The 27,379-nt window shown below is 31.8% G+C and overlaps 3 protein-coding genes across 4 annotated transcripts in view; 2 read left to right on the top strand and 1 right to left on the bottom strand.

The window, feature by feature from the left end:
- Positions 1-20,349, bottom strand: part of CREG (Cellular Repressor of E1A-stimulated Genes) — a 188,776-nt gene extending 168,427 nt beyond the window's left edge. The window contains exon 1 of the mRNA XM_090101867.1: positions 20,342-20,349. The gene's annotated coding sequence lies outside the window, so the exon portion shown is untranslated. The remainder of the gene's footprint in view (positions 1-20,341) is intronic.
- On the top strand, positions 102-11,348 carry LOC149908389 (trypsin-1-like). Of its 2 annotated transcripts, XM_090101863.1 has the most exons (8): positions 102-377; positions 6,348-6,477; positions 6,878-6,913; positions 7,234-7,396; positions 7,673-7,881; positions 8,742-8,902; positions 9,633-9,723; positions 10,153-11,348. In XM_090101863.1, exons 1-8 carry the CDS (start codon positions 279-281, stop codon positions 10,272-10,274), a joined length of 1,011 nt encoding a protein of 336 aa, XP_089957989.1. In that variant the 5' UTR covers positions 102-278; the 3' UTR covers positions 10,275-11,348. The 2 variants fall into 2 exon arrangements, with proteins under 2 accessions (XP_089957989.1, XP_089957990.1); XM_090101864.1 differs by lacking the exon at positions 6,878-6,913 and having other exon boundaries at positions 104-377.
- LOC149908387 (trypsin-7) lies at positions 15,722-25,895 on the top strand. Its single transcript, XM_090101865.1, has 7 exons — positions 15,722-15,910; positions 18,910-19,027; positions 19,412-19,574; positions 23,127-23,332; positions 24,277-24,482; positions 24,742-24,802; positions 25,359-25,895. Exons 1-7 carry the CDS (start codon positions 15,848-15,850, stop codon positions 25,478-25,480), a joined length of 939 nt encoding a protein of 312 aa, XP_089957991.1. The 5' UTR covers positions 15,722-15,847; the 3' UTR covers positions 25,481-25,895.
- The last annotated feature ends 1,484 nt before the right edge of the window (positions 25,896-27,379 follow it).

Here is a 27,379-nt window from a genome sequence, read left to right as displayed (position 1 = left end):
GTTAACGTCTTTACTTCATTGTGAGTAATGAAGATCAGCGCTAGCTAGGTGGGGCTGCACCTCCACACAAAGTTTTGGCGCGAAGAGAAAGTCCGCGAAGTGGTGGCCGGGGACTCCAACCCGCGGCGGATTCCGCGGCCGCGGCCGACGGCGATAGTCGGCCAGCCAACGTTTGCGAAATAATGCCATTGAATCGAGACCGAATTCGGCAGTAACCAAGCGGAGATGCCGCACAAATAAATAGTGCCGAAATTATCGCGCCCGACAACGGATCAACAATGTGCGAATGGAGATCAGTGGGTATATTTTATGTGCTCCTTGTGTGCTATGTCTCCAGAGCCAGGGAAATAACGGTTGAACACACCCTCGACAACCACGTGAGTAAATCTTAACCTATTATCGGTCATTTGTAGGTGCATTGACTCTGATGCACTCTTACTTTCCACTGAGCGCATTCACTTCTCAACCCGATACTACTCAATGTTAATTGATTTATTGCACCACGCTTTATTTACATTCATTAGTAAACGAAAAGCTGATAAATAGTTTAAGAATAATTAATGACCAATTTGGTAATTTTAAAAAAAATACGCATATCGAGTAACTATAAGTACTATAAGCTAGGCCTAAATTAAACCACACAAATCGCAAGGGTGCATTTAATACCTACATTCATCGCCAAGAACAATTTTTGATTATGAAACTGAAATGTTTGTAAAAGTTTTCCTGAACCTTAAACAAAGCATAAGACAGTGCTCCAAGTACTTTAAAAGCCAAGCTGTTAAAAATTCAATGTCTTCCAGCTTCATACTTACATAATATAAATAAGCTACGGAAAATTAGGTACGGAGTAAGTAGGTATGTATCAATTAACAAAAATTAATTGCTTCCATTAACAAATCAATGTTGAATTGCGACTGCTGGTCGTGGCAATGAAAATGATAAGCCTATTTCTGATAAAGGTACCCGCATATATAATATGGTATTTTAAAAAAGCCATTTGAAATGTAACCGACCACAAAACCACACAAGAGAGCGGTAAACAACTTAGGAAATGGAAAATGTACTCTACTACAGGAAATCCTCTCTGGTTCTGATGTTTTTTTGGTCGTAATTCGTATATATTTTAAAAACATGTTTTACAGTATCTTAAGCTGAAATTTAAATAGGTACCCATTTATAAATGATAATGTTTTGACGACAGCTCATTAATTGCATGAACAATTAACACGGATGTGATCTACTTTCGCTTGCGGCTCGTTACGTCACTTATGTAAAAACTCGCAAATTTTTTCTTTAATTCCTTATAAGGTTCGGATTTTATTACATCTTAACGTTACGTGAATTTCGATGTTGGGTTTTTTCAGAGATGTTGACATAAAGCTCTGTCTCTTTGGTAGGTTTTATGGTTCAAAACCAAGCCTTCTTTTTCAAATGTTACCTTTCTAAAATTATTACAGCGATACCAACATACTAGTTAGATACTACTACCACAGTATTACAATATTATTGTAATACTGTGCTACTACTTTCAACCTTACGGTTGAAAGTAAGTACTGGTAGTTACCTACCTTTATTGAATCTTGAACAAGCTTATATCCTAGTCCATTCGTTCCATAAATTAGCAAGCATTTCCTATTGTATTATCATCTGTTCTAATTAAATCCATTTATCGAGGACTTCTAAGGCTTTGTTATTGTATAAATTGTTTACAATCGCCTTGTTCTAGATTAGTACGGTTTCAATTAACGTATGCAGTATAGTTGTTCTGGCCAGTTAATAATCTGAGAACATAAAAGGAATTCGAATTACATGGAACCGCTACATAAATGGTTAGAATTTTAAATACCTATTTATACACAACTAAGTAAACACGCATAGTATTATAGTTGTATAACGAAGTCACGCGCGTATCTGAAAATTACCACACCCCTTTCATACTTGAAAACGGCTGAAGTTGTAACATATTTATCAGGTACTCTTTATTTCCTATCTACGTTACGGAAATAATGAACTTGATGTTTTAATTTTTAAAGGAATCTATTTAGTATCACTTATCAAGAAAATATCTGCGCGAGTAAGTTATTGTCTTGTAGATCTTCTAGTCATCGTAAAACTAAAATGATTACCTATTATCTATTATTTTTTTAATACCAAAATATGAAATCTATAAATCTAGTATTTTCTGATGTTTGATTTTACGCGAGTATTATACATTTAGAAATTAAAGACTTTTTAACGGATTTTAAACGCGATTTAAAATCCGTTAAAAAGTCTTTAACTTCTAAACCTATAAATCTATAAATAAATCATCAATAAATCTCATAATCGAACTTTACTTATAATGTAATAATTCTGCTAAAGAATAGGTAGTAGAAAAGATTTCCCGCAAATAAATTAAAATGACAATCCGCAGGCGCAACAATTTCGTCATAATATTACATACGATCTATATTTTAAATATTATACATTTATACGTATCAATTATGAAGTTACATAACTTTTCGCTTGAATAATTCTTATACATTTTAAATTTACGTAATTCTTATACATCCGGTTCCGACATTTTGTTCTACATTATTTTATGAATGGTTTTACACGCAAGAATAACATGTGGAATATATGTAATTATGCACAGATCAGTATAATTACATTATTGAGATTTATTTATAGGTATCTGTTATCTAAGACATTTATTTTTAATGCTTCTATTAAAATATATATATATCTAAAGATAAATAGGAATAGGTAAAGAAAAAACATGTACTTAGTAGGAAGGCATCAGAGTAATTTAAATACATACATTTGTATTGATTTTTTAGACCTATTGAATCTAAAAGTTTAGTTTGAGAGAAATTATTATAATACTAGCTTCCGCCCGCGACTCCGTCCGCGCGGATGTCGGTCTTCGCGTGGATGGTTTATTTCTCCATTTTGAGTAACTCTGACTATGTCATCTTATAAATATCTATTGGACCCAAATACGGCTAGGCCTATAATAATAGGTACCCAACGTGTGTTCGCGGTTCTACAGAACAACGTCTATGGATAAAACTGAAAAGTTAAGATTAATTTTTTTTCTACGTATTTTTCCAGGATAAAAAGTATCCTATTTTAGGCCCAGGATAATAAGGTATAATTATACCAAGTTTCATCGAAATCTAACTGGTAGTTTTCACGTGATGTCTTCACATACAGACAGACAGACAGACAGACAAAAATTTTTTCAGTAACACCCCCTGCTATTTATTTTTTCAATATTTTATTTTTATAGATTTATTATATGTATAGATTATGGTTGTATCGTAGTACACATTTAGTAGTCTGAACCTATGCCACTAATCCACATTATCTATTAAACCTTGATATATATTGGTCCATGATTATACTGAGCTTTTTTGGTTCAAATACTTCGCATGTTTTCCCTAAGCGGAGGCTATAAAATAACAACACGTCTGCGCTGGCGCTACAGCTGATTCACTTTCTTACTTTTGATAAACTGTCGTGGATAACAAAAACAAGAGTACAATAACAATTATCTTGTGAAAGGCACGATTACACTTTGGAAAGTAGATAAGAGACCTTAAGATTCGGTATTAAGTAGGTGTGAATAAAAAACGAGTGAAATGGAACGTTATTTCTTTTGTAGAAAGCTAATTGGACCTCAATTATAATGTAATCTCTTTGATGTACTTTTACTGGTTAAAGTATAGGAATATATTAAATATCTAATTGCAGTGTTGAGTATCATTGCATACATACAAGTAACAGTAGCATAACTATAATTATCGCTTTCATTGCATATATTTTAATGATTTCAACCATTGCTTTTGCGTATTTTCTTGAACTTTATTACGTCAAACCACACATTTGCTAATACATAATATACGGTTTGTGTCCTAAATAATATATGAAAAACTTATTTTAAATTCAAATTTAAGCATACATATTATGTTAAACAAATTTAAACAAACATAATATTAACTAGTTTTATATAATAAAGTGTATTTTCGGTATCTAAGTCTAAGGCAATAAAATGGTATTGAACTTTACGTAAAAATAAGTGCAGTGATTGGAACCAAGGTTAAAAAACATAACAGTTGAGTGCTAACAATAAACTAGACCCCAGTGATCTTGTAAATGGTCTACGGCTACCAGTTAGTTTTCTTCGTAACCTTACTTGCCTTGACCATTTGACATTGACTGAAATAGGTAACTAAAACGTGTAATTTCAAGTTGATTATCGATCTGCTATGATTTGTTATAATAAATCAATTAAGAACCCAGTTCTTATTTCTACTGTGTTCTAGAACTTTTTGATCATTGAAGATTCAGCTCTATCTATAGATACTATTACCTATTATAAAGCTGAATACAGTGGTTGAACGCGCTATATGCAAGCGAAGAAGATGTATACTATTGTCAAAAAGAGCGACACATCAATGAAAATTAGTCAAGCTTTAAGCTGATAATACGAGTTAGGTATACTTGTAACCTCTAAAAATATATACATATATGATTTGGTTTCGAGTACCTAATTACCTATATTACATCAAGGATACTGATATAGTCTGTCTTATATTATCTGAAAGTTTATAACGACATAATAATATGTAGGTACCTAGGTACTATTTAGCTCTACCATCTAGTTTTTATATAGTTAGCTAAGTTTTTCTAAAGTTAATAAATTTATCTTATTTACAAAATCAACTTTATCTCCAGTTTCTATCATTATTTTTCATAATAGTTAACTCAGCCAATTCTTAAACAATAAGTGCTAATGCATAATTCATACGCAATGCTTATGCACACAAAACTATTTGATCTAAATATATTTCAAGTCACGTTAGTGGGTTGACTACCATATCAGTGTATCACGTATTGATATAAGCGTCGATATAAACAGTCACAACCTTAGCCTCGATAGTTTGTGACATAACCCATTACCTAACAGAGATGAAGATGCTTTCGTCAGCGTTACGTGGCGTTGGGAAAGTTAGTACAAATGCTGGCAAGTTACTCTTAGTTTCATTCGTTTTATGATCATTAGCTTGGATTAAAAGCGACGATTTATTGCTTGGTAAATGTAGATACATTCATTGAAAGATAATTACAGGTATTATGATGCTAATGTTTTATAGACTACAGTCTACAGGTTTGATCTTGGTTTGATAGATAGATACCTAGATAGAACCTATAGCAATTATTTGCTTTTACAACTTTATATTTATACGATAAAGAAAGAGCATGTGTTTATTACTAAACATAAATTGAACAATTATATAGTGGCTTCTGTCTTCCAGATAACTCTTTAAAAGCTGTAGGAGTAGGTATTTTAATTTATGCGACAGCTTTTGATTATTATCAGCTCTATGAAGCTCTATATTGAGCATCATAGAGCTTTTCAGAGACCACTGTAGAAAGACATACAATATATACTATAATATTACATAATATATCACCGACATCTCTGTAGATATTTATAGATATCAAACAGTGTAGAGTAAATTAATAGAAAATCATCATCCTCATCATGAAAATAAACAAAAGAAGGAAAAGCATCTATGTAGTTATCCTTTGCACATGAAGCTTAGCATTTAAGAAAGGTAGTTTCTCTTAATTATAATACCTACACTTATCTAAGAAGATTACAATCTCTTTCGGATCTCATAACATCGAAACAACTCAAGAGTTGTAATTTGATTATCACACAAAGACCAGCCGAAAATGCGCCTTAAACTTGGCCTGCAACACCGGAACGTCATTATATTATTATCAGTAAGATTGAGAAAGCAACATTGACATTAGTTGGCAATTAAGACCGAGTTCATTGCGCAATTCGCTCGCTGTTCGCGTGCCCAGCCACCAGCCGTGAAAGTAAATTCACATAGTTATGTGTGCTAAACAAAACTTATGTAAGCTGTAAACGCTTCCGACGGAACATACCATTAAATCATTGACGTAACATGAAGTTAACCAAATTACCTCAATTTTGGTAAACGCCAAAATGTTGTTATGATCGATGTCCGGAAACAAAAATTTATTGTTATCAATTTTCTATAGGAATGCGTTGTTATTGTCCGATATTTAATCTACTGCTGCTTAATCTATATTTACTAATAATTTAAAACTGAAAAGTTTGTTTGAACATGTTTATCTCAGAAACTACCAGACCCATTTCAGAATTCTTTCACCACTGGATATTTATATTTTCTCTAAATGCTACAAATGATACCTTTTTAATAAAACGGGTGAACCGATTCGACCGACATGTTCATTAACTATGTATATAAATGTTATATATAAGTATACACACATGATTATAACCGATTCCTTACTGGCTTTAGGTGTCATCAGGAAACAGGACGCAAAGATTTCTATTCGACTCCATTTTCGGATTAGAAGTACCACTACTAGATGAGCAGAGCGTGGAAGATGACGAAGATGAATCTACCCAGGTCAGGAACTGTTCATGTGGTACGTAGAACTATCCTACCTTCTATTCACGTTTTATTTTCTCTTCTCTCACTGTATTTGTAGAAAAGTTGTGGTATCCGGTAGAACATTGAGTTAAGTCGTAGATTTTGAGTACAAATTTTCGTTTAGTAGTAAAGTTTGTACATAAATGAGGTTTTTAGGGTTGTATTTTATTTCTCGTTTCAAATTTGTCTTGCTCTTAAATTTTTGTATTTGTTTGTAAATATATAGGTATAGGTGTCTATTATTCACCAAAATAATTGATTAATACTTAGTTGAAAAGTTTAAAACACTAGATAGCGTAGTACGATCATACTCTAAAACTTATTTCAAAGCACTAAATCACATCATATCACTCTGTATTTCTATCTAATTATTTTTCCTCACCTTCATATTTTAGAATGTGGCAGAGCAAATCCACTTCCACGTAAAATCGGTAAGTATTTTCACTCACTGTTGCATGATATTTTCATCGCTTTATTACATTAGATTTATGGTAAATTTCTCTTTTTATTTCTTAACTTATCTTATATAATTATATGATACACTTATTTTACGAGCTTTTCATTTAAAGCTGTACGTGTTAACTTACGATAGGTACTGAAGATATTAAAAAGCAAGTAACAGCTGCTTTCTTTCCGTGTTTTTGCAACTTCCTCTGCAATGCAATATGGAAGTCACCATGAAGTAGTCGGTCATTGCTCCAACCTAGCATGAGCATAGAACCTGTAACCAATACAACTTTCACTTTTCCAGATTGTGGCGGGCCGAATCAGGAAAATCGTATAGTGGGCGGTTTTCCGGCGGGCCTCAATCGGTATCCTTGGATGGTCCGGCTGGTGTATGATGGACAGTTCCACTGTGGAGGCTCTCTTGTCACCAAGGAGTATGTGCTCACTGCCGCACATTGTGTCAGAAAGTGAGTAATACGTAAATCTTACTGAAATGGCATGAGCTTTTTTAATTGAAAATAGCTTTTAATGTTTTTAGTATGATAGCCTACTCGTGCGAATGTTAAGTTCAATGTTTATTGAAGACGTAACTAGTACATATTATGTAATTTTCAGCTATATTTATTTTGTGTAAGTCCGCTTTATAAATATGTAAATGTAACGTCTACGCACACATTACATTATTTGCGTACCCACACAAACAACCGAAAAGCAAGCTCTAATTTCCATCATTTAATTTTCAGATTAAAACGATCGAAAATCAGAATAATCCTCGGCGACCACGACCAAACTCTCACCACGGAGAGCGCGGCCATCATGCGCGCAGTCACAGCGATCATTCGACACCGAAGCTTTGACGCCGATTCTTATAACAACGACATTGCCTTGCTGAAATTGCGGAAACCTGTCAGCTTTTCGAAGATCATCAAGCCCGTTTGCTTGCCTCCAGCGAGTAAGTAAAATATTAATAACTAGCGGTCCGCCCCGGCTTCGCCCGTGGTACATATTTACGTTTTCTCTACATAAGAAGCATCCTCGTACTTCAAGGAATATAATAGAAAAGAATTATCGAAATCGGTTCAGCCGTTCACACGTGATGCCGTGACAACGCGAAACGGGTGCGGACCCGCCGCCTTTTTATAGCTCCCGCCGCGAAGCGCGTCGAACGCGGCAACTGATACACAAAAATAATCCTTATGGCATGTAATTCACGCGCGATGACTTATAACGTATTTCATGTATAACTTTGGTGTTTCTACACCGATTTACATGATTCTTTTACTATAACCTGCCCAGGAGTATGAAGAATAATTGTGCCAAATTTCGTTAAAATCCGTCGTGTAGTTTTTGTTTCTATAACGAATATACAGACAGACAGACAGACAGACAGACAGACAGACAAAAATTTTACTGATTGCATTTTTGGCATCAGTAGCGATCCCTTATCACCCCTTCATAGTTTTTTTTTAAATATATTTCATGTACAGAATTGGCCTCTCTACAGATTTATTATAAGTATAGATTGTGAACTCCCTTCAATGACAACGTATCTATTGTTGTGTTTTGTTAGTGTCAAATATAAATATAATGTTGCTGTAGTTATGTAAAAATCGGAATAAAAATCATATAATTTATTACCAAAAGGCAAAAAAGAAGGGACAACAATTCTCATAATAATGAGCTTTATTTTGGGCTAAATAAAGATTAGGAAAGATCGTAATTTTTTGTTTATTTTTTTTTGCAAGAGGGATATGCTACTTAACTATGTAATTATTTAATTGTAATTATTTAATTACAGTTATAAATTTACAGGTATAGAACCAGCGGGCAAAGAAGGAATAGTCGTAGGTTGGGGTCGAACATCAGAAGGCGGTCAGCTTCCCGCCATCGTACAAGAGGTGCGGGTACCCATCCTGTCTCTACAACAGTGCCGCGGTATGAAGTATCGAGCTTCACGTATTACTAATAACATGGTGAGATTTTTTTATTATTTGTTATATTTTAACTAATTTTCATTTTCATGGATTCGTTTGAAAACCCGTAATCCAAAGTATAACCCTGTTCGAGGATGAAGATATTTTAACAATAATTATTTTTAGTCTATTTAGATATATTGATGATATACTGAAATCAGTGAAATGGTCCGATTTTATTTAAAATTTGTGCATCCATTACTTTATAATTATGCGAACAAGATGTTAAACAAGTTTGTGTGGAAACGATCCAATTTTTAGATTTCGAATGTTTTAAAATAATAATATGGTCAATTGATGGATTATGATTGATTGAATTGGAGGAATTCGACAATATTACACAGATCTAACATTTACAAAAGCAATTAATTATAATATTCCTCTTTAAAACGTTAAAATGTTGTATCTGTATCTGGCACAAAGAAAACAGAAGTAACTGCAGTTGATGCAATCACATTTACTTTATCCTTACGAATTATTTTAGCAAATACAAGTTAATGCTACTCGAGCCTTTATGCAACTTAAACACTTAAGTTCTTACATACGCTACACTCAGCATTTTACGAAATCAATCCGGCGCAACCGGGAAGAGCTGCTTGCATCTTTGAGAAGTGACCTATATTAATTTGTAATATAGTTAGAACGATTTTAATATATTGCATACAACTACAGCCTATCTATATCAAATGTAGATTATATTATTATAATATACATCATAATATTGTTTCAGCTTTGCGCGGGTCGAGCATCAACAGACTCCTGCCAAGGCGACAGTGGCGGTCCGTTGTTGGTACAGCAGGGAGATAGATACCAGATTGTTGGTAAGTATCAATAATTATTATACAACTTATTTGTTAATTATTAAGCTTTGAGAAGTAGTAGATGCATTTGGAATACTGTCTCGGTTTTATAAAATGAAATAATAGATAAAATACCCACGTATTAAAAAAAAGACTGCCTACGTGCATTTTAAAAAGTCGGTAACACATCTTCGGACATAGATGCATATGGGCTGTGGAATCGCTTAACAAGCGATCCCATGCTCTAATCTTATATTAAAAAATAGGTAGTAGTTGTAGTCTGTACCTTTTTATTAATGAAATTCACGTTTAAATTAACGTTTGAATACCAAGGCTAATCAGCAGTTACGATTATGATATAAATCGCATTGGTTGAATGGTAATTAAGAATGTAGGTTAATCAAGGTACTCATTAATATAACGGAAGATCTAACGTTTATTTTTTTTCAGGTATAGTATCATGGGGTGTTGGCTGCGGACGACCCGGGTATCCCGGTGTCTATACCCGGATATCGCGCTATTTACCCTGGCTGAAGGCCAACTTAAGAGATACATGTCTTTGTGCTAATTAGTCTTAATTTTTATATTTTTCTCGATATTTTTTGTAAATAGCTTTCAAATTAAAAGTAATTTAATTTTATCTCATGTATTAGGATACGAAAAGATGTATGTATATACTTAAAGTACCGCCTTTATGTTTTTAACACGTTCGTGTAAAAATATTCAATCTAGTGCTTTTTGTAAAATAATAGTTTAAGTATATACTTGAATAGATATAACCAGTAATTTATAATATTAAATTCACGAGTACTACGACTATATACGTAGAGCACATTTTGCTTATTTTTAAGTTCAACTATTTTTTTTATTCAAATAAAGAAATGCGTCATAAAAATACGGTTTTGAAAATTTTTAATTAATTCTAGAATAATTATTTTGACAACAAATTGTTAAATCGGTGTTTAATAACCAATATTAAGTTTGCTTCTATTTTACCTCTAATTATTTAATATTTAGTTATAAGTAATAATTTTATGAATTAGTATGTGTCAGGCCGGTGGTGCAGATTACCAATAGATAGTAAGTCAACTGTAGAACTACCTACGTGTTCATTGTTATAGTTTAGGCAATATATGTTTTCATATTAGTTTTTATTTTTATTAGAATAGTTATCTGGTTGTTTTTATTACAATTCATATTTTGTAATCATTATAAACATTGTTCTGGTATAGCATATAAAGTAATTCAGTTTTATATATTGTGTTAAAAATGTTGTTATTATTGAAAATCAAAGAAATTTCTTCCTAAAATTACAATTTATTTCAATTAAATATCATAAAATAATAAAAATGTTTTATATATAAAGTTATTGTATTTAATTTAAAATATATATTTAATAACGTTATTTGTAGATATTTAAGAACGCTCTTTAGGCTGTACCTGTGATCTACGTCACGATAAATTGTTTGTTGTGCTATTATAGTATAAAATACTAATGTTTTAAGATTAATTTATTTTGTTGTCAAAAATAACTTTTAAGATATAATTTTTTAACTTTTTAAAGAACATACTTATTTGTTATTTTATTCTAGTATTTAACATTTAATTAACTTATTTGTAAATAAATAAAGCTTTTTCAAATTTAATATGTCCATTTGTATCATTTAACGACCATCTCCTATGCTTTATAAGGATTGGGTTAAAACTGTCCAATTGGTTTGTACCGACGAAAGTAGAACTAGTTCTACTGCATCACGCATTGAAATATTTTTTGAAGTGAAACTTCTTTAGATTTGTTGAAGGTCAAGGTCGCGTCATGGTACTACCGTCACGACACGGAGTACGGCGACGGTATTGGTATCTTTGAAACTTGCGAAAGAAGTTTCACTTCTGACACGTGTGCTCGACAGTGTGTCGAGTCGGCACACGCGCTATTTTATTAAAAAAACCATATTATTAAAAAAAAGGATTATAAATGAAGATCCTATTTTACCTCATTTGTCTCTAATCTATATTTTTACATACATTAATTTTTATGTGATCTACAACACAGGAAAATCAGCAAATGAATAAAAATGTATCGTAAATTACATTAAAGTGCAAAACCATTTAAATATGTTAATCGTATTCAAAAATAATGCTTAGAAAAAAATTATTGTGCAAAACACTTTACTTTCGAATTGCGAACATCATCTATTACTTTTACACTGGGGTAGATCCCTTTAAAAATAATAAAAAGTGCAAAAAAATCGCAGTCGGATGAAACCCATTAGAAAAGGAGGGGAATATGATGAAAATTAAAGGAAAAATAAATTACGGTCAATCCGAGTTCGGGAAGTGGGAGGGGGGAGCTTTTAAGAGAAAAAAATGGTTTCTCTCGATTTCCGACAAAACTACAAGTCCTACGGAAAAAAGTTCAATGGCAAAGTTGTAGGTAATAAAAAAATCTACAACTTTTGTATTGACAATTTTTTCACATAACCTCAAAATTTAGGTGAAAAATTCAAAAAACCAAGTTTTTGGTTTTTTATTTTTAACTACTTCAAAATTTATTTTTATTCTACGACATTTGGTAGAAACTTGCTTTATTATGTCCCAAATACACTGTAATTTATTTGATTGAAAATATTTATTTTTTCGCCTTATTTTGAATTAATACCAAAAAAACAACCTAATTTTCAATCGAAAAGTCACCCGTCAAAATATCAGCTTTTTTCAAAAACTTTGGGAGCCTTTTATTCATCAAAATCTCTACTTTTATATGGTGTAAAAAAAATAAACCTTACCATAGTAAATGTTCTCAGGAAATGCTTACAAACAGTGTCATAATTAGCTTTTACTAAATCAGGCACACTTCTCGAACTCTATATCTTCTCTTGTATCGGCTTTTCGGTAATATTTCAAAAGAAAAAAAATTATCTGTTCTAAGTATAATATTTTACAGCATATTCAAAAGCAAAATGATGTCGATAAAAACATTTCAGGTAGTTTGAGAAGTGTGCCTGATTTAGTAAAAGCTCATTTTCACACTGTTTGTATGCATTTTCTGAGAACATTTACTATGGTAATGTTTATTTTTTTTTACACCATATGAAAGTAGAGATTTCAATGAATAAAAGACTCCCCAAGTTTTTGAAAAAAGCTGATATTTTGACGGGTGACTTTTCGATTGAAAATTAGGTTGTTTTTTTGGTATTAATTCAAAATAAGGCGAAAAAATAAATATTTTCAGTCAAATAAATTACAGTGTATTTGGGACATAATAAAGCAAGTTTCCACCAAATTTCGTAGAAAAAAAATAAATTTTGAAGTAGATAAAAATAAAAAACCAAAAACTTGGTTTTTTGAATTTTTCACCTAAATTTTGAGGTTATGTGAAAAAATTGTCAATACAAAAGTTGTAAATCTTTTTATTATCTACAACTTTGCCATTGAACTTTTTTCCGTAGGACTTGTAGTTTTGTCGGAAATCAAGAGAAACCATTTTTTTCTCTTAAAAGCTCCCCCCTCCCTTTTCCCGAACTCGGATTGACCGTAATTTATTTTTCCTTTAATTTTCATCATATTCCCCTCCTTTTCTAATGGGTTTCATCCTACTGCGATTTTTTTTTGTTTCAAAAATTATCTACTCTAGTCTATTTCATGTCATATTGGATGTAGACATTTATTAAGTAGGAGATAAAATATTGATAATTTAATTGATTTCCATTTTTATGAGGGGAAAAATATTATGTAAGTAGGTACTGCAGTGTTTTATTACTTCTTTATAATGAAACGCCAGAAGAATAGTTTTGCTTTAGAGTTTATTTTATGGTAGATAAACTTTACATAATTGTAAGAGATACAACCTAGGTTATAAAAATTTAATTATTTTAAATGTTTTTCAAATCATCGTGTTAATTAATAATTAAAACGAAGGGTTTTAAAAGTCAATGAAAGAAAGGTGGGTTTTTTGGAGAATTTCTTTAGGGTGCACTTGTATTTTTACTCTACATTTTCCTGTTTTGTTAGGTACTGATGGAAACATACCCGATTAATTCTTAGAAACTATCTTTTAATATAATTATCGGACCAAAGAAGAGAACCTTTGGATGTGGTACTTATAGCGATTAACTATTAAGGTAAAAATGCAGCTGAAATATAAAACGTTCTAGAATCCAAATATCAAATATATATATTATTTTCGGATATGACACACTATGAAGGTAGATCATATATTAGGGAAAAGTAGGGAGGAGAGAAGGAAGTAGGTAAAGTTATCATGTAATTTTCAGTAGATAACAGAGAAATGCTTGCAAGAAGAGTTAAATATATTTTTTACTAAAAATTTAATAATATTCATAGAACAACGAAAAAAAAGACAGTGCCGGTTGTTTGGCAGAGCAAGTGATAAATGGTAAAAGATAGCACAGAGCACGATTCAACAATATATATAATATGTTCACAGATATCTCGTTGGTAAATATAGAAGACATTGAACTTACATAATTTTAGGAATAAGGTTTAATAAATATTGTAAATTAGAACTCTCGGCTCTACCTTCTCTATGCGAGCTACGGCCGGCGATGAAAAAGCTAACTAAATAAATCTGACAGAATAGTTATTTTCTGATATATAACAACATTATTTTAACCGCTTTTATAATTAATAAAGGGCAGAAGCATACCTCACACTTGTCTTCACTTTTGTACAATAGTACAAGTACACATTTCAATTATTATTGTTTTTTTCTGATAACTCTTCAAAGAGTTGGAATTACAATAAAATTTTGTCACAGAGACATAATACAAATAAAAGGAGACTTTATTTAGAGTATTTTGATACTAAATGCTACGACTGTTCTGTGTACGAGAGCTTAGGTACATCTCACTAGCTTTTTTAGGATCTTCTATACAAATAAAAGCTTTCAATTTGCTTAATAATTGTGTATAATGTATACAGTAAAAGTTCCTTATTCGCGCTTCCTTCATTCGCGGTTTCACTATTCGCGGATGGAAAAAATGCGGCCTAAATCCTGTATTCGCGGCCTAAAATTCGTTATTCGCGGATCGAATCGGTACATCGGTACATACATATATGTATTTACCTAAATAAAAACCATTCGTTATCCTTAGTAAACGCTTGAACTACAACTACGAATTTATAATGTCGACTAAAAAAAATGAAAAACGAGTAAAAAGTGACAAGCCATTGCCTAAACCTGAAGATAATACCTAATTAAATGGTAATTAATAAATATGTTTGGTCAAAAACTTAAATTAAACTGGTTTCTTTATGTATTTGCTTTTTTATTTCGTCACCTAAGAACGTATTCCCTATAACCCCATACAAATTACCATTCCTTATTCACGGTTTCTCTATTCGCGGCACATTTACGGAACCTATTACCCGCGAATAAGGAACTTTTACTGTATTTTGTTAATGAGGAAGATCACATAAACATCTGCTTCAGCGTGACCTGTACGATTTGTTTTAAGTGGCAGCAATCGAGAGTTTTGCTTGGAAAGTGTCACTTTCGCTAGCCTCTCGGCCACAAGGATGTAGGGAGGAGGCATTTGTTGATTTTATTATTGCTGAACTATTGAAAATAAATATGCGGAATGCAGTAAAGTCATGTTCTTTAATATAGTTATTGGATTCAGTTAAATTAACGAATAAATAAATTGACTCTACATTTTATAGAAATGAAATTTTGTTGCGTTTTCTTTGGTGTTGAGTAAATTAACAAGTATAAAAAGTAACTAACAAAAATAAACAAATTATAGTTACTGAAATAATGTTTCTGTAAAGTATAGGGACATTGTGTAGAAACTGCGAAAACTCTGCTGTTCATATAATACGTACGATTTTCTATTTTTTTCAAAGGGCCCAAATAGATGGAAAGTTAAAATGACGAAACAAAAGGACAAGGAAATATTTAAAGTATACAGAGTATTTAAATTTAACAGTTGTTTTCTATTTGTATTCTAATAGACAATCAAGTGGGGTGTGTGCAGTATCCAAATCACGTCCTCGAATGTGACCGTAAGTCAGTGCGGGTCCGGTAGCGAGCGCGCGCGACAAGTTCAAACGATGCGCATATTATCTTGCGCGAAATTATAAATTTGAATTTTTATTTATTTTTTTATTTTATAATCTATGCGTGATGACCAGCATGGTGAAGTGCATCGTTTTGTTTTTCGTCGTTGCAACTTTCACTAGTTCAGAGGTTAGTGTGATTCTGTTTTGTTTGTAATTCGCTAATTGTTTATTTGTGACTTCGATTTTTATTTTATCCTGAATCAAAATAAAGTTCATTTTTTTAAACAAAATAATCAAGAACTCTACAAAATCCGTCTCCTGATTTGTTAGAGTTCTGTATGTGCGCTTCGTAGAAATATTGTCAAAGAGATCATGTTATTTGTATTCAATCTAATCTTATATTCAATTAAATATACCTTTAATATAAAAAAGGGGTTACGAAATAAAAAATTAATAAACAATATGCCAATGATTACAAGCAAGTTAAGCGCGGCAAAACAAACCACCAGGAATAAATTAACGCACAAACTATTTTCAGATTTCCATCAATAAATTACCTAAATTATGTTGCTTGATTAATACCAAAGTTCGGGGTATTCAAATATCAATCTTGGTGCCTTTGGCCTTTAATTCAAGAAATTCTAGTTTCACAAACAACATAAAACATAAAAGAGAAGTTTTTTTGTATATTTAGAAAATACTTGATTTATCAAATATTGATGATGACTCACTAGGTATTATTTATTAACTGCCATTTTCTGTAACGGTTAAATTTTAAAATTCCTTACGATAAAGCTTTTTTCTATGTTATTTTCGGTTAACTTTACCTTTTACTTTTTCTACATATTGTAATATCTAAATATTCTATCACTACCTACTAGACTACAAGCCCGCATAGGACAAAAATATGGGTCAAATGAACCACCAGGGAACATATCTAGAACGATAGCAGAGCAAAAAATAATAAGATTCATCACTATGCCGTCACTTGTAAGCTGTCCAACTGAGTGCAGATGAGAATTGAAAAGTACAGGTAGACTCGGTAAATTTTGGTCATATATTTTTGTACGGCATTCTTAACCATCGATAGATCCATTAAAAATAATAAGAAACCGCTCAGTGCCGTACAAAAATGGTGGTCCACCAAGTCGGAATTTTTATTTAATTTCCGAGAGTTACCGGGGGTAAATTTGGTCATTTGACCATGTACGGCATCTGTGTCATACTATTGCTATACTGCTTTTAATCCATTATTCCGCAACGCCGTACAAAAATCAAGGGGACAAGGGGAAAAAATCGAGAGTTGTAATCCCCTCTCTTTCCCCACTCCAGGGGGTCATTTGACACAACACGAAATAAATTTATTTTTAAAGTATTTTATGCATAGATAATATTTTTTCATGTGCCGTACATTTTCGTTGGTTCAAAGGGGAAAAATCTGAAAAAGAAAAAAATCCATATAACGAAATGTTTGCTTTATATTTTTATAATAAAATATAAATATACATTAATATTAAGAAGCTCGAGGTGGTTAATTATCACCTTGGAAAGTCGGAGTCAGGTGGAATGGACTCCGTTAAATTGATGAAACACTGCATATTTATCTTAACTTTATTTTTTTACTCTGTATGTTTTGTCCGCTAGAGGGCGCCACATTAGATTTTGTGAAACCCTATATAGCCTTTAGCTAGCTGGTCGCTGGTTATCCAGTGAACAATTCAGATTCGAATTCTGATAAGTAGTTTAGAAGTTACGAGGAAATAGATACATACATACATACATGACCTGTAAACAACCATAACCCTCCTTTTGCTTTGCCGTAGTTGGGTAAAAATATGTTAATGCCGTACTGTATCAAATGGCCATAAAGCACCCTTAAAATTGTAGCTTTCGTCGCTTTCATCAGCCTAAAAGATGTGGTCTGCACAAAAATGTACGGCATCGTTTTTTCCTAATTTATCTATGTTAATACTATTTAAAACAACGGATAAAGTGTAGAAAACTATTATATTTCATTAATCTACGATGTTTAAACTTTAACAAAATTTCTGGTTTTGCATTTCTCTATAACTTTTTTTAGAACGGTTTCTTTTGAACGGCAATACTATACAACAATTGAATTTTACAATATCATGTTAAAAAAAAAGTTGCCATACAGGGTCAAATGACCTTACAGCTCTTTATATCAAGAATTTGATGAAATTAAGATGATTATTGGTATACATTTAAAAGAACAATTATTTTTTGACGGCATTGCTTTTAATAGTACTTTTGAGTGCTAGATAATGTTTTGGAACCGAAGCCGTACTTAGTCAAATGACCCCCTGGAGTGGGGAAAGAGAGGGGATTGCAACTCTCGATTTTTTCCCCTTGTCCCCATGATTTTTGTACGGCGTTGCGGAATAATGGATTAAAAGCAGTATAGCAATAGTATGACACAGATGCCGTACATGGTCAAATGACCAAATTTACCCCCGGTAACTCTCGGAAATTAAATAAAAATTCCGACTTGGTGGACCACCATTTTTGTACGGCACTGAGCGGTTTCTTATTATTTTTAATGGATCTATCGATGGTTAAGAATGCCGTACAAAAATATATGACCAAAATTTACCGAGTCTACCTGTACTTTTCAATTCTCATCTGCACTCAGTTGGACAGCTTACAAGTGACGGCATAGTGATGAATCTTATTATTTTTTGCTCTGCTATCGTTCTAGATATGTTCCCTGGTGGTTCATTTGACCCATATTTTTGTCCTATGCGGGCTTGTAGTCTATACCTATGTATAAAACTATATCTAACTAACCTCATAATGTTTTGAAACAATAACCTGTACTTACTTTCTGCGTCGGTAGAGATAGTCCAAGTTTAAAGCATTTTAAAAATACTGACTGTAATAGGTACTGACTTCGTGTTTGGTACGACAAATCTTATTTACCTTTTTTACCTATTCCACAATTCGTTTATGTTTTGGCAATGTTCAGGGGTAGGGCTCAATCATCAATGGTTACCGTATTAACAATACAATCAAATTCAGGCTCCCTTACTAGGGGGCCTGAATTTCCTGCCTGGCTTGGAAACCCCAATCCAATATGACAAACTTAAGTATGTATGAATTCAAATAAAGATTTTATTTATTAAAAAAAAAAATACTATCAGTTATTCAGCTCTATATTTATTGTAGGCTGGTGATACCTTGCGGAAGTCTCGCGGAATATATTCCAAGAACTTCTTCGGAGGAGTATGGGGGAACCGTCCACCACTGTTGGAGGCAAACCAGCTCAGAACTACATGTACCTGTAGTGAGTATCTAATCTAAAGCTAGGTTTATTGACGTACGCAAAAGTCTATCAACACCTTTTAATTCATAAATTACCTAGAAAAGGTTGTTTAGAGATTACAAGAATATAAGTACCTAGAAGAAGTCAATTACTACATTGTGCCGAACCTTTTAAGGGACTGACTATTTATATTTTAATGGTTATTTTATTTGTTCAATTTATGCTTATCTTATATAAAGTACTTGATTTGAAATATTAACATCTTGTATGATAAATCGAACAGGGAATTTTAGCTATTCTGCACGTCTTGAATTTAGATTTTGTGCGTATGTGATAAATAGCCGATAATCGTTAAACTAAAATAAGTATTAAGTAGTTATAAATAGTCACCGAATATGATTCCAGAATGCGGCGAAAGAAATGAAGTATCCCGTATCGTAGGTGGTACTGAAGCAAGCATCAACGAATTCCCGTGGATGGCAAAGTTAACGTACTTCAAGCGTTTCTACTGTGGTGGCATGTTGATCAACGATCGATATGTACTCACTGCTGCTCATTGTGTTAAAGGGTAAATCATTATTCACTATTTATATTAATATTCTCATAGTAAACAAACCTTAGTTTTAATATGTAGATTTAGAAATGAGTGATTTCGCCAAAAAATTCCTTTGGGGTACTTCAGGGATGCGTTTTTGACATTCTTGTATTTTGTGATTTGTTCACAAAAATTTATGTATTTGTAGAGTAGTCTCTACTGACGATGATGACATTTTCTCTTAAATAAAAAAAAAATATTTAAAAGGAAAATAAATCATTGCATATTATGAGTACGTCTTTTTCATAATTAATAGCCAACTTAAGTTGCATAAAAGGTTAAAGTTAATACATACTAAGAATAAATAACAATATGGAAGGGAATTACAGCTGTCTTCTGATTTTACAGTTGGTAATGAAACCGCTAGTGAAATTGGATACACAAAAAATACTTTTGTGAAGTAAAATTACTTATTTGCAAGTTCAACAAAAGGTCACATCGTGGTGAAAATGTTGCAACTTTCGCCTTATAAACTAGTTATCTACTATAATTGATACTTCTGATAAAAGGATAGCTCATAGCATAGAGTATATAAATTAGACGTATTATTTTTTATTATATTACTGGTTGTACTTCAAGTTTATAGCAGTACATACATCAGTGTTATGATCCAAGGGTTGTAAGAACAAAATATATGCCACAAAATTCACGCGTGCACATTACCTAGATACTATTATTATTTTATTATTATTATATTATTATACATAGGTACTTATGACCTAGGTATATTCAGGTATTTTGCTTAAAAACAATGACCTAAAGGACATCCAAATTATTTGTTTACCATCATTCTTTGCAAAACCAGTTCGTTAATAACATTGTTGGTACGTACAAAACAAAAACTTAAGTTTAGTATCGGAAAGTGCATTCTTGTTTGTATTCAATTTGCTTGACCGAGATAAACGTCAATTTGGCGACATGGGGCTCTAATTAAACCCAAGATATGCAATAAACCACAACCTTTTTAATTTCTGCAATGATATTTTCCTCAACAGCTTTTGTCGAAATAAATATTCGTAAGAGCAACTAATTATTTAACAACGGAATTTCGCTTTCATAAATAATCTGGTTGTTACTTTTTGTGTTCAATTAATTACATTTTTGAGTTAAGATAAAATCGAAGGGTAGACTACAATGTTGCGTGTAGATCAAACATTGATATCTTTATTGTTTGATCTCTCTAATCTTTATATCTTTGAAGAAGAGGCATTTCTACAACATTTTTACTATAACTCTGAATCCAAATAATATGGTTACAAAATTATAGGATAGGATATAAACAGACAGAGAAAATCTAAGATGCTATACTATACTTTCATTTAATAACCAGAAAACATGCCTAATATGGCAATTTTTTTGGCATTTTTGTATTAAACCTGAAACTACACCGTACCTCTATCATAGAGTTTATTTTTTTGAAGCCCTTAAATCAATAAAGACAGGTTTATTTATTACTTACGTTATAGTACTAAAAAAATAATTGTTCGTATTCAATAAAATAAAATATATATATAAACATACGCTACGAATAGTGTCCTGTTTTATATAATTTTCCTTTAAAACCTTGTTCTTGCTTCATTATTTGTTATTGTTACAATAATAGCAATAGGTACCCATAATCAAATTTCCACGAAATATTTGTTAAAAATTATAATATAATTAAGGTTAATGGCAGATAATGGGGTGACTAAAGTAATTTTAAAACTATAACAATTGACACACTATAATAATAGGGTTAATGATGAATATCTGAAACGTGTAAGATTATACCTTTATTTATATTATATGTATAGAAATAGGTATTTTTAGGTTTCTCTTCTTTGGTAGGAACCTATTGGTAGATAATTGAGTACAAAATCAACAGAGATGAAAATGTAATGTAGGTACCTACTTATAAATGTAGTGTAGGTTTTTACTAGGTAGTGTTATTTGCATTTTTTAATGTTGTGCAATGATTTATAAATTATAATGACGTTTCAAACAAATACATAAAATTTTAACAATAAAAATCGCGTAAACAACACAGGTTATAGGTAGGTATTTGGCCCTTGTCCTTTAGTTATGCGTCATGCCTAAATTAATGCAATAAATTTTTCAATATTTAACGAAATCATTAACAAGATAAGACGTGGAACTAAATAAGTTTTTATAAACATTCAATAAATATCTAATGTGCGTCTTAATTGCAGATGGAATCGTAAATCATTAAAATACGGGTCCGACAACCTGAGAATTGGAAAACAAGCCCAAAATATCTGAGTCCGAATTAGTAAATTCAAATATATGGTATCAGTGCGTTCACCTTAAACCGGCTAAGAGCCAGGCTTCAAACTTAGAGTTCAACATCCTCTATAAATGTCCACTTTGGCAGTATTTGTGAACCTTTTAGTGTTTTTTTTGCGGTTTTCACCTTGATTGTTTAATTTGATCACGCAAAATCGTTAGCGAATGATCGCGTTCGAAAATTGTGCGCTCCTTATTCATTTGCTGCAATTAAAACATTAAGATTTACAGCTTACTATCCATTATAAATTCTGTAACATCAATGTAAAGATCGAAGATAATACAAGTCAATAAAATCGTAAAGAAACGGTATCGTCGGTCGCCAAAAAAAATAAATAAAAAACCATATTGAAGTAAAAGCAAAAACGGTAAGCAAAAACATTGATAAGTTTCTGAATACAATAAGAGAAAGTGTAAAAGAGGACTTTAATAGAGCACTAGTCCATGGTTGTCTTTAACCTAAAATATTCCGTGTAACTTTCGCCCCGCGTCACTAATTTGGTCAGTAATGACATAATGAGTTACTCCATGATGCCTCAAAATGAAAAGTTCACACACGTAACAAGTTAATTAACGGTACCTACAAACAATATTGTCATACCTTCTGCCTGATGTGGAGTAGGTTCGTAATTATTGGTAATTAAAACTTCGTCAATTAAAAGTATTTTAATATGACTGACATGGATGAAAAAGGTCAAAAAGGGTGACGATGAACAAATTGTATTTTTTTTATTACTGTCCTCATAATTTTGACGAATTCTTTTAGTTAAGCGTTATGAATTAATTAAGTTTAATCTAATTCTTTTAAACTAATCTCTAGATTTCTAATTTTTGCTCTACATTATGATAGGATGATGATAGGAGACGGAGTTCACATATTTAAACATGATGGAAATTGGAAATATAGCCAACTGTGCATTCGTTGAAATAATCAACCAGCGAATAGAGGGACGCCATAGTCTTAAGGATCATATTTTAAGCTCTACCTAGGCTCTACCTTTTTTTTTTTTTTTTTTTTTTTTTTTAGTGGGGAAATCTTGCATAGATACCCACGGCCTCCGGGGAAGAGGCCGTGGGTTATGTCGGATTCCTACCGACCAAAACCCCACTGTGTTCCGTCAAGCCGCATCAGCGACAGGGCCACGGGTATGTGTAGAATTCATCCGTGACCAACCTAGGCTCTACCTAATAAACTCTATTATATTTATATATGTATATGAATAATTTTGGTTATATTTTCAGGTTCATGTGGTTCATGATAAAAGTCACATTTGGAGAACATAACCGCTGCAACACGACCATACGTCCAGAGACAAGATTTGTGATCCGAGTGATTGCAAACAAATTCAGTCTGACTAACTTCGACAATGATATAGCATTACTTCGCCTAAACGAAAGAGTTCCTATGTCTGCTACTATTAAGCCGATCTGCTTGCCAACTAATCCAGGTATTTATTTACATAATAAGCATACTTTATAACTTACAATATTATCTTTCTACTTTCAATACCTAAGGATTAGGTAGAAAGTTGTTCATCTAAAAATTTTTGGCCTATTTTTATCTAACAGAATAAAGGAAAGGTGGAAGTGGTGTAAGATAAAAAATCTTACAGAATAAATAGTAGAATAAATAGTCTTAAAAACTTCAGAATTTTTTAAATTTACATATGCCTATATGTCGACCGTTAGAGGATGTAAGTAGCATACTAATTTTTGTATAGATAAATTCCAATGGTAACAATGTAACATTAACACTCGTACTCCTAGATAAGTTTTCTTCGCCATGACCGTGACCCACCTCAGGTCATTATCAATAACAAGGCCGTGGAGGAATTAGGAAAGTGTTAAAATAAATATGCTTAGTGAAAGGTCACGTGAGATAAATCCGGTATCGAAAATTGCTTGGACATGATTTCATATTGATATTGCTGATTATGTTAGTAGTAGATAGAAATTAATAAAAATATGGCTACCTGTTAGTTATGGGCTCTATCTGCCTCCACTCAGCGAAAAAATTATTGTCATAAAACTGATGCTGATTTAGTAAATGGAATAAACGTTCTTGGTATAATAAAGTATGCAGATTGCAGCTCGTCTCCACTAGCATCGTAGGTCTGGATTCGATTCTTAACTCTTTGCACTTTTCAATAGCACGGAAACATTTCGAGTTACCAAAATCACTGAATGAATTATGTAATTTTTAATTTTCTATTCTGTATACTGTTTGTTAATATACGGCTTCGTTTCAATCCTCCTCATAATTCTGGTATTGATTATTGAGATATTTAAATAGTTTAGTGTTTACCTTGGAATAAGGGTCGTATCGATTCGAAATATGTTGGTATGATCTTAGACACGTACGCTACATACATGTTATATTATTATTCAACAGATAACCTATACGTGGGAGTTAAAGCAGTAGCCTCCGGGTGGGGAACTCTGACCGAAGAGGGCAAGGTCTCATGTACTCTGCAAGAAGTTGAAGTACCTGTGATTAGTAACAAGGATTGTAAGAACACTAAGTATACGTCCAGTATGATAACGAATAATATGCTGTGTGCTGGATATCCTAGGACTGGACAAAAGGACTCTTGCCAGGTAAGATTGTATCGCTTTATAATAGATATTATGTAGAATTTACGTTTTTCGACTCTATTTAATATAGTAGGGTTAATAAATCAGACCATCGGTGGTGACCTGAACTTCAAATTGTCACTTAGATCGACTCCTCTGTTATTAATAACAGTTAGAGCTATTTTACGTATCTCTTAGTGGAATATATTTTAATCCGTATAATTGAAATATTCAGGTTATTTAAAAAGTTGACCTTTTGACCTAGTCACATTATTTTCTCCAGGGTGACAGCGGTGGACCTCTCATCACAGAAAGGAAGAACGACAAACGCTACGAGCTTATAGGTAAAGCATTTATTTTATATCAAACAAAAACAAATACGCCTTTCACTTATATCAAGTTTAATGCTGTATTTTATGATGGAGTTAAGTGCATAAACATTTCAACTTTAACTGCTTAAGTGTGTTTATTCTGAAACCTCTTTGCTTGGTTGAAATTATTTGTGTTTGCAAATAACATGAATATGAAAAGCTATTTGATTACATTTTTTATGATGAAAATCCTTAGTTTTATAGTTATTATACCCATATAGTCTACAATATATAAAGTATCGTCTTATATGCAATTTACAATAGGATTTATTGCCTGCAAATTTACTGCCTAGAAATTTAACTAATTTAAGTTCATAAATAACACGTTATCAATATTTTATATTTAATTTTGTTGATTAATCAGTGATTTCTTTTCAGTTATTAATTACTCTATTTTTCTTTTTTATCCTACCTTAACTTGTTTGTATAATTTCAATCCTCAAGAATATGTTAAAAGTTACGTACCTATATTAATTATTATACCATCACAAATGACAAAAGTGTTTAAATCTGTTTTTTTTTATTCCAGGTGTTGTATCATGGGGTAATGGCTGCGCTAGGGTTGGCTATCCCGGAGTTTACACCAGGGTTACCAACTATTTAGACTGGATTAAAGAAAACACTAAAGATGGCTGCTATTGCTCCGAATAATACTCCTTCACCATTCATATAATATTTATTTTATTGTCATAATTAATTAGTATTTTTTAAGCATGAACAGGGTCAGTAAACTTATTTTGACTCTAGTTTCGTTATATTTATTGACATTGTGATATGTTTTTATGGTATTTATTATGAGACAAAATTATTAATATGAAAATGTACCTAATATTGTTTGACTTCAAGAACGTTTACAAATTATTAATAAATATAATATGTCGTAGTATATAAGCATTAACTCAGTCGTTAATTAAAGAACAAATTAAATTGAAATAAGAACTCCATAGTAGAAATTTGAACAATCTTTTGATTATTAAATAGTTGCATTTTGAATAACCAAAAATTTATAGATATAAATCATATTAATGTATGTAATATTATTTTGGTCAATAACTTATTTAAGTACCTACTATATACATTGCCATAATATTATATCAAATAAGTCATAGATTATTTTGTAATTATTTTTTAATAAATAAAAAATGATCTCCAATGTGGTTTTATTTCGAGACATATCAATCCAAACCGTTGTTATACACATTTTGCACACATCAGAGGTGCTCTATTGTCACCAAATCAAAAAATCAGGATCCATTTCTTTCTTCGATAGTCAATCATTAATATAATGAGTTTAAATTATGTAGTACTAGAGGTCCGCCCCGGCTTCGCCCGTGGTACATATTTCGCAATAAAAGGTAGCCTATGTCCTTTCTCGGGTATCAAAATATCTCCATACCAAATTTTATGCAAATTGGTTCAGTAGTTAAGGCGTGATTGAGTAACTGACAGACAGACAGAGTTACTTTCGCATTTATAATATTAGTATGGATTAACTAACATAAATTACTTAAATCTATCTTCTTATCTTCTTATATATAAAAATGAATCGCAAAATGTGTTGGTAAGCGCATAACTCAACAACGGCTGAACCGATTTCGATAATTCTTTTTTTTTATTATATTCCTTGAAGTACGAGGATGGTTTTTATGTAGAGAAAACGTAAATATATACCATGGGCGAAGCCGGGGCGGACCGATAGTTATTTATAATAAAAATAGAGTAAATAACAGTAAACGCCACATGATGTACCTACCAGATGGGATGGCAATTTGGTGTAAAAATAGAGAAATTGCATCAAGTGCATCTTTGTGCACACCATCTAATCGAAAAATGTAAGAAAAATTAATCAAATACTGATGAAATACTGCTTCTATATTTTAATTAGGCTTTTACAAAGTTTTGGAGAGCACGCTTTAATTGATACTGATTCTTAAACTGTTAAAAAGTAATGTGTGCATGTCTGTTCATCTTGACCACATGAAAACGCAAAAAATAAAATTTTTAGCTTGGTAAAACAAAACGTGGAAAACTTTCGCTTTCAAGTTTCGCTCAGAAATAAAGTGTCTCCGTTCTTAAATATAAAAAAAATAAAGAAACTGTCTTATGTTTTACTTCTAAAAATTTAGTTTTCCTTTTCGTATTTCAGAAATTGTAGAGTTCCTGGTTATAAAAGACGAGCAAATTACCTACCACTTTGCGAATCTTGATAAATGATAATATTGAAAAACTTGGAGCAACAAGAAGGAAATGCATATATGTACTTGTATAAATAATTGTGTTTGCAGAAATTAACCTTTTTAATTCCTGGAATAATTTTATAATTTGTAGCAGTAATCGCACTATTCCGTTTGTAATACATATTACAGATCCATTCAATGTAAGATTGTGTGTTCAATTCTATCTTTTCAACTTTCCTAGGTTTCTTTTATTGTTAATTATAATTTAATTAGTCAGGTTATATAATATTTTGTTAGGTTTACGAAATTCGAAAGTTGTCTGGAATTTAATCGCGGAAATGTAACAGTGATGATTGTTTGTTGAAAAGGCTCC

The sequence above is a fragment of the Colias eurytheme genome, chromosome 5 (assembly GCF_061535395.1).
Source record: "Colias eurytheme isolate Ceu_HAF_F1 chromosome 5, ilColEury1 Martin Lab GWU primary, whole genome shotgun sequence".
Lineage (NCBI taxonomy): Eukaryota > Metazoa > Arthropoda > Insecta > Lepidoptera > Pieridae > Colias > Colias eurytheme.
This window is presented reverse-complemented; position numbering and strand designations above follow the sequence as displayed.

Coding starts and splice junctions, on each gene's coding strand:
- LOC149908389 (XM_090101863.1), top strand. CDS start 279: ATGTGCGAATGGAGATCAGTGGGTATATTTTATGTGCTCCTTGTGTGC. Junction 8,903..9,632: donor CACGTATTACTAATAACATG/GTGAGATTTTTT, acceptor ATATTGTTTCAG/CTTTGCGCGGGTCGAGCATC. Junction 9,724..10,152: donor AGATAGATACCAGATTGTTG/GTAAGTATCAAT, acceptor ATTTTTTTTCAG/GTATAGTATCATGGGGTGTT.
- LOC149908387 (XM_090101865.1), top strand. CDS start 15,848: ATGACCAGCATGGTGAAGTGCATCGTTTTGTTTTTCGTCGTTGCAACT. Junction 15,911..18,909: donor CAACTTTCACTAGTTCAGAG/GTTAGTGTGATT, acceptor TATTTATTGTAG/GCTGGTGATACCTTGCGGAA. Junction 19,575..23,126: donor GCTGCTCATTGTGTTAAAGG/GTAAATCATTAT, acceptor TTATATTTTCAG/GTTCATGTGGTTCATGATAA.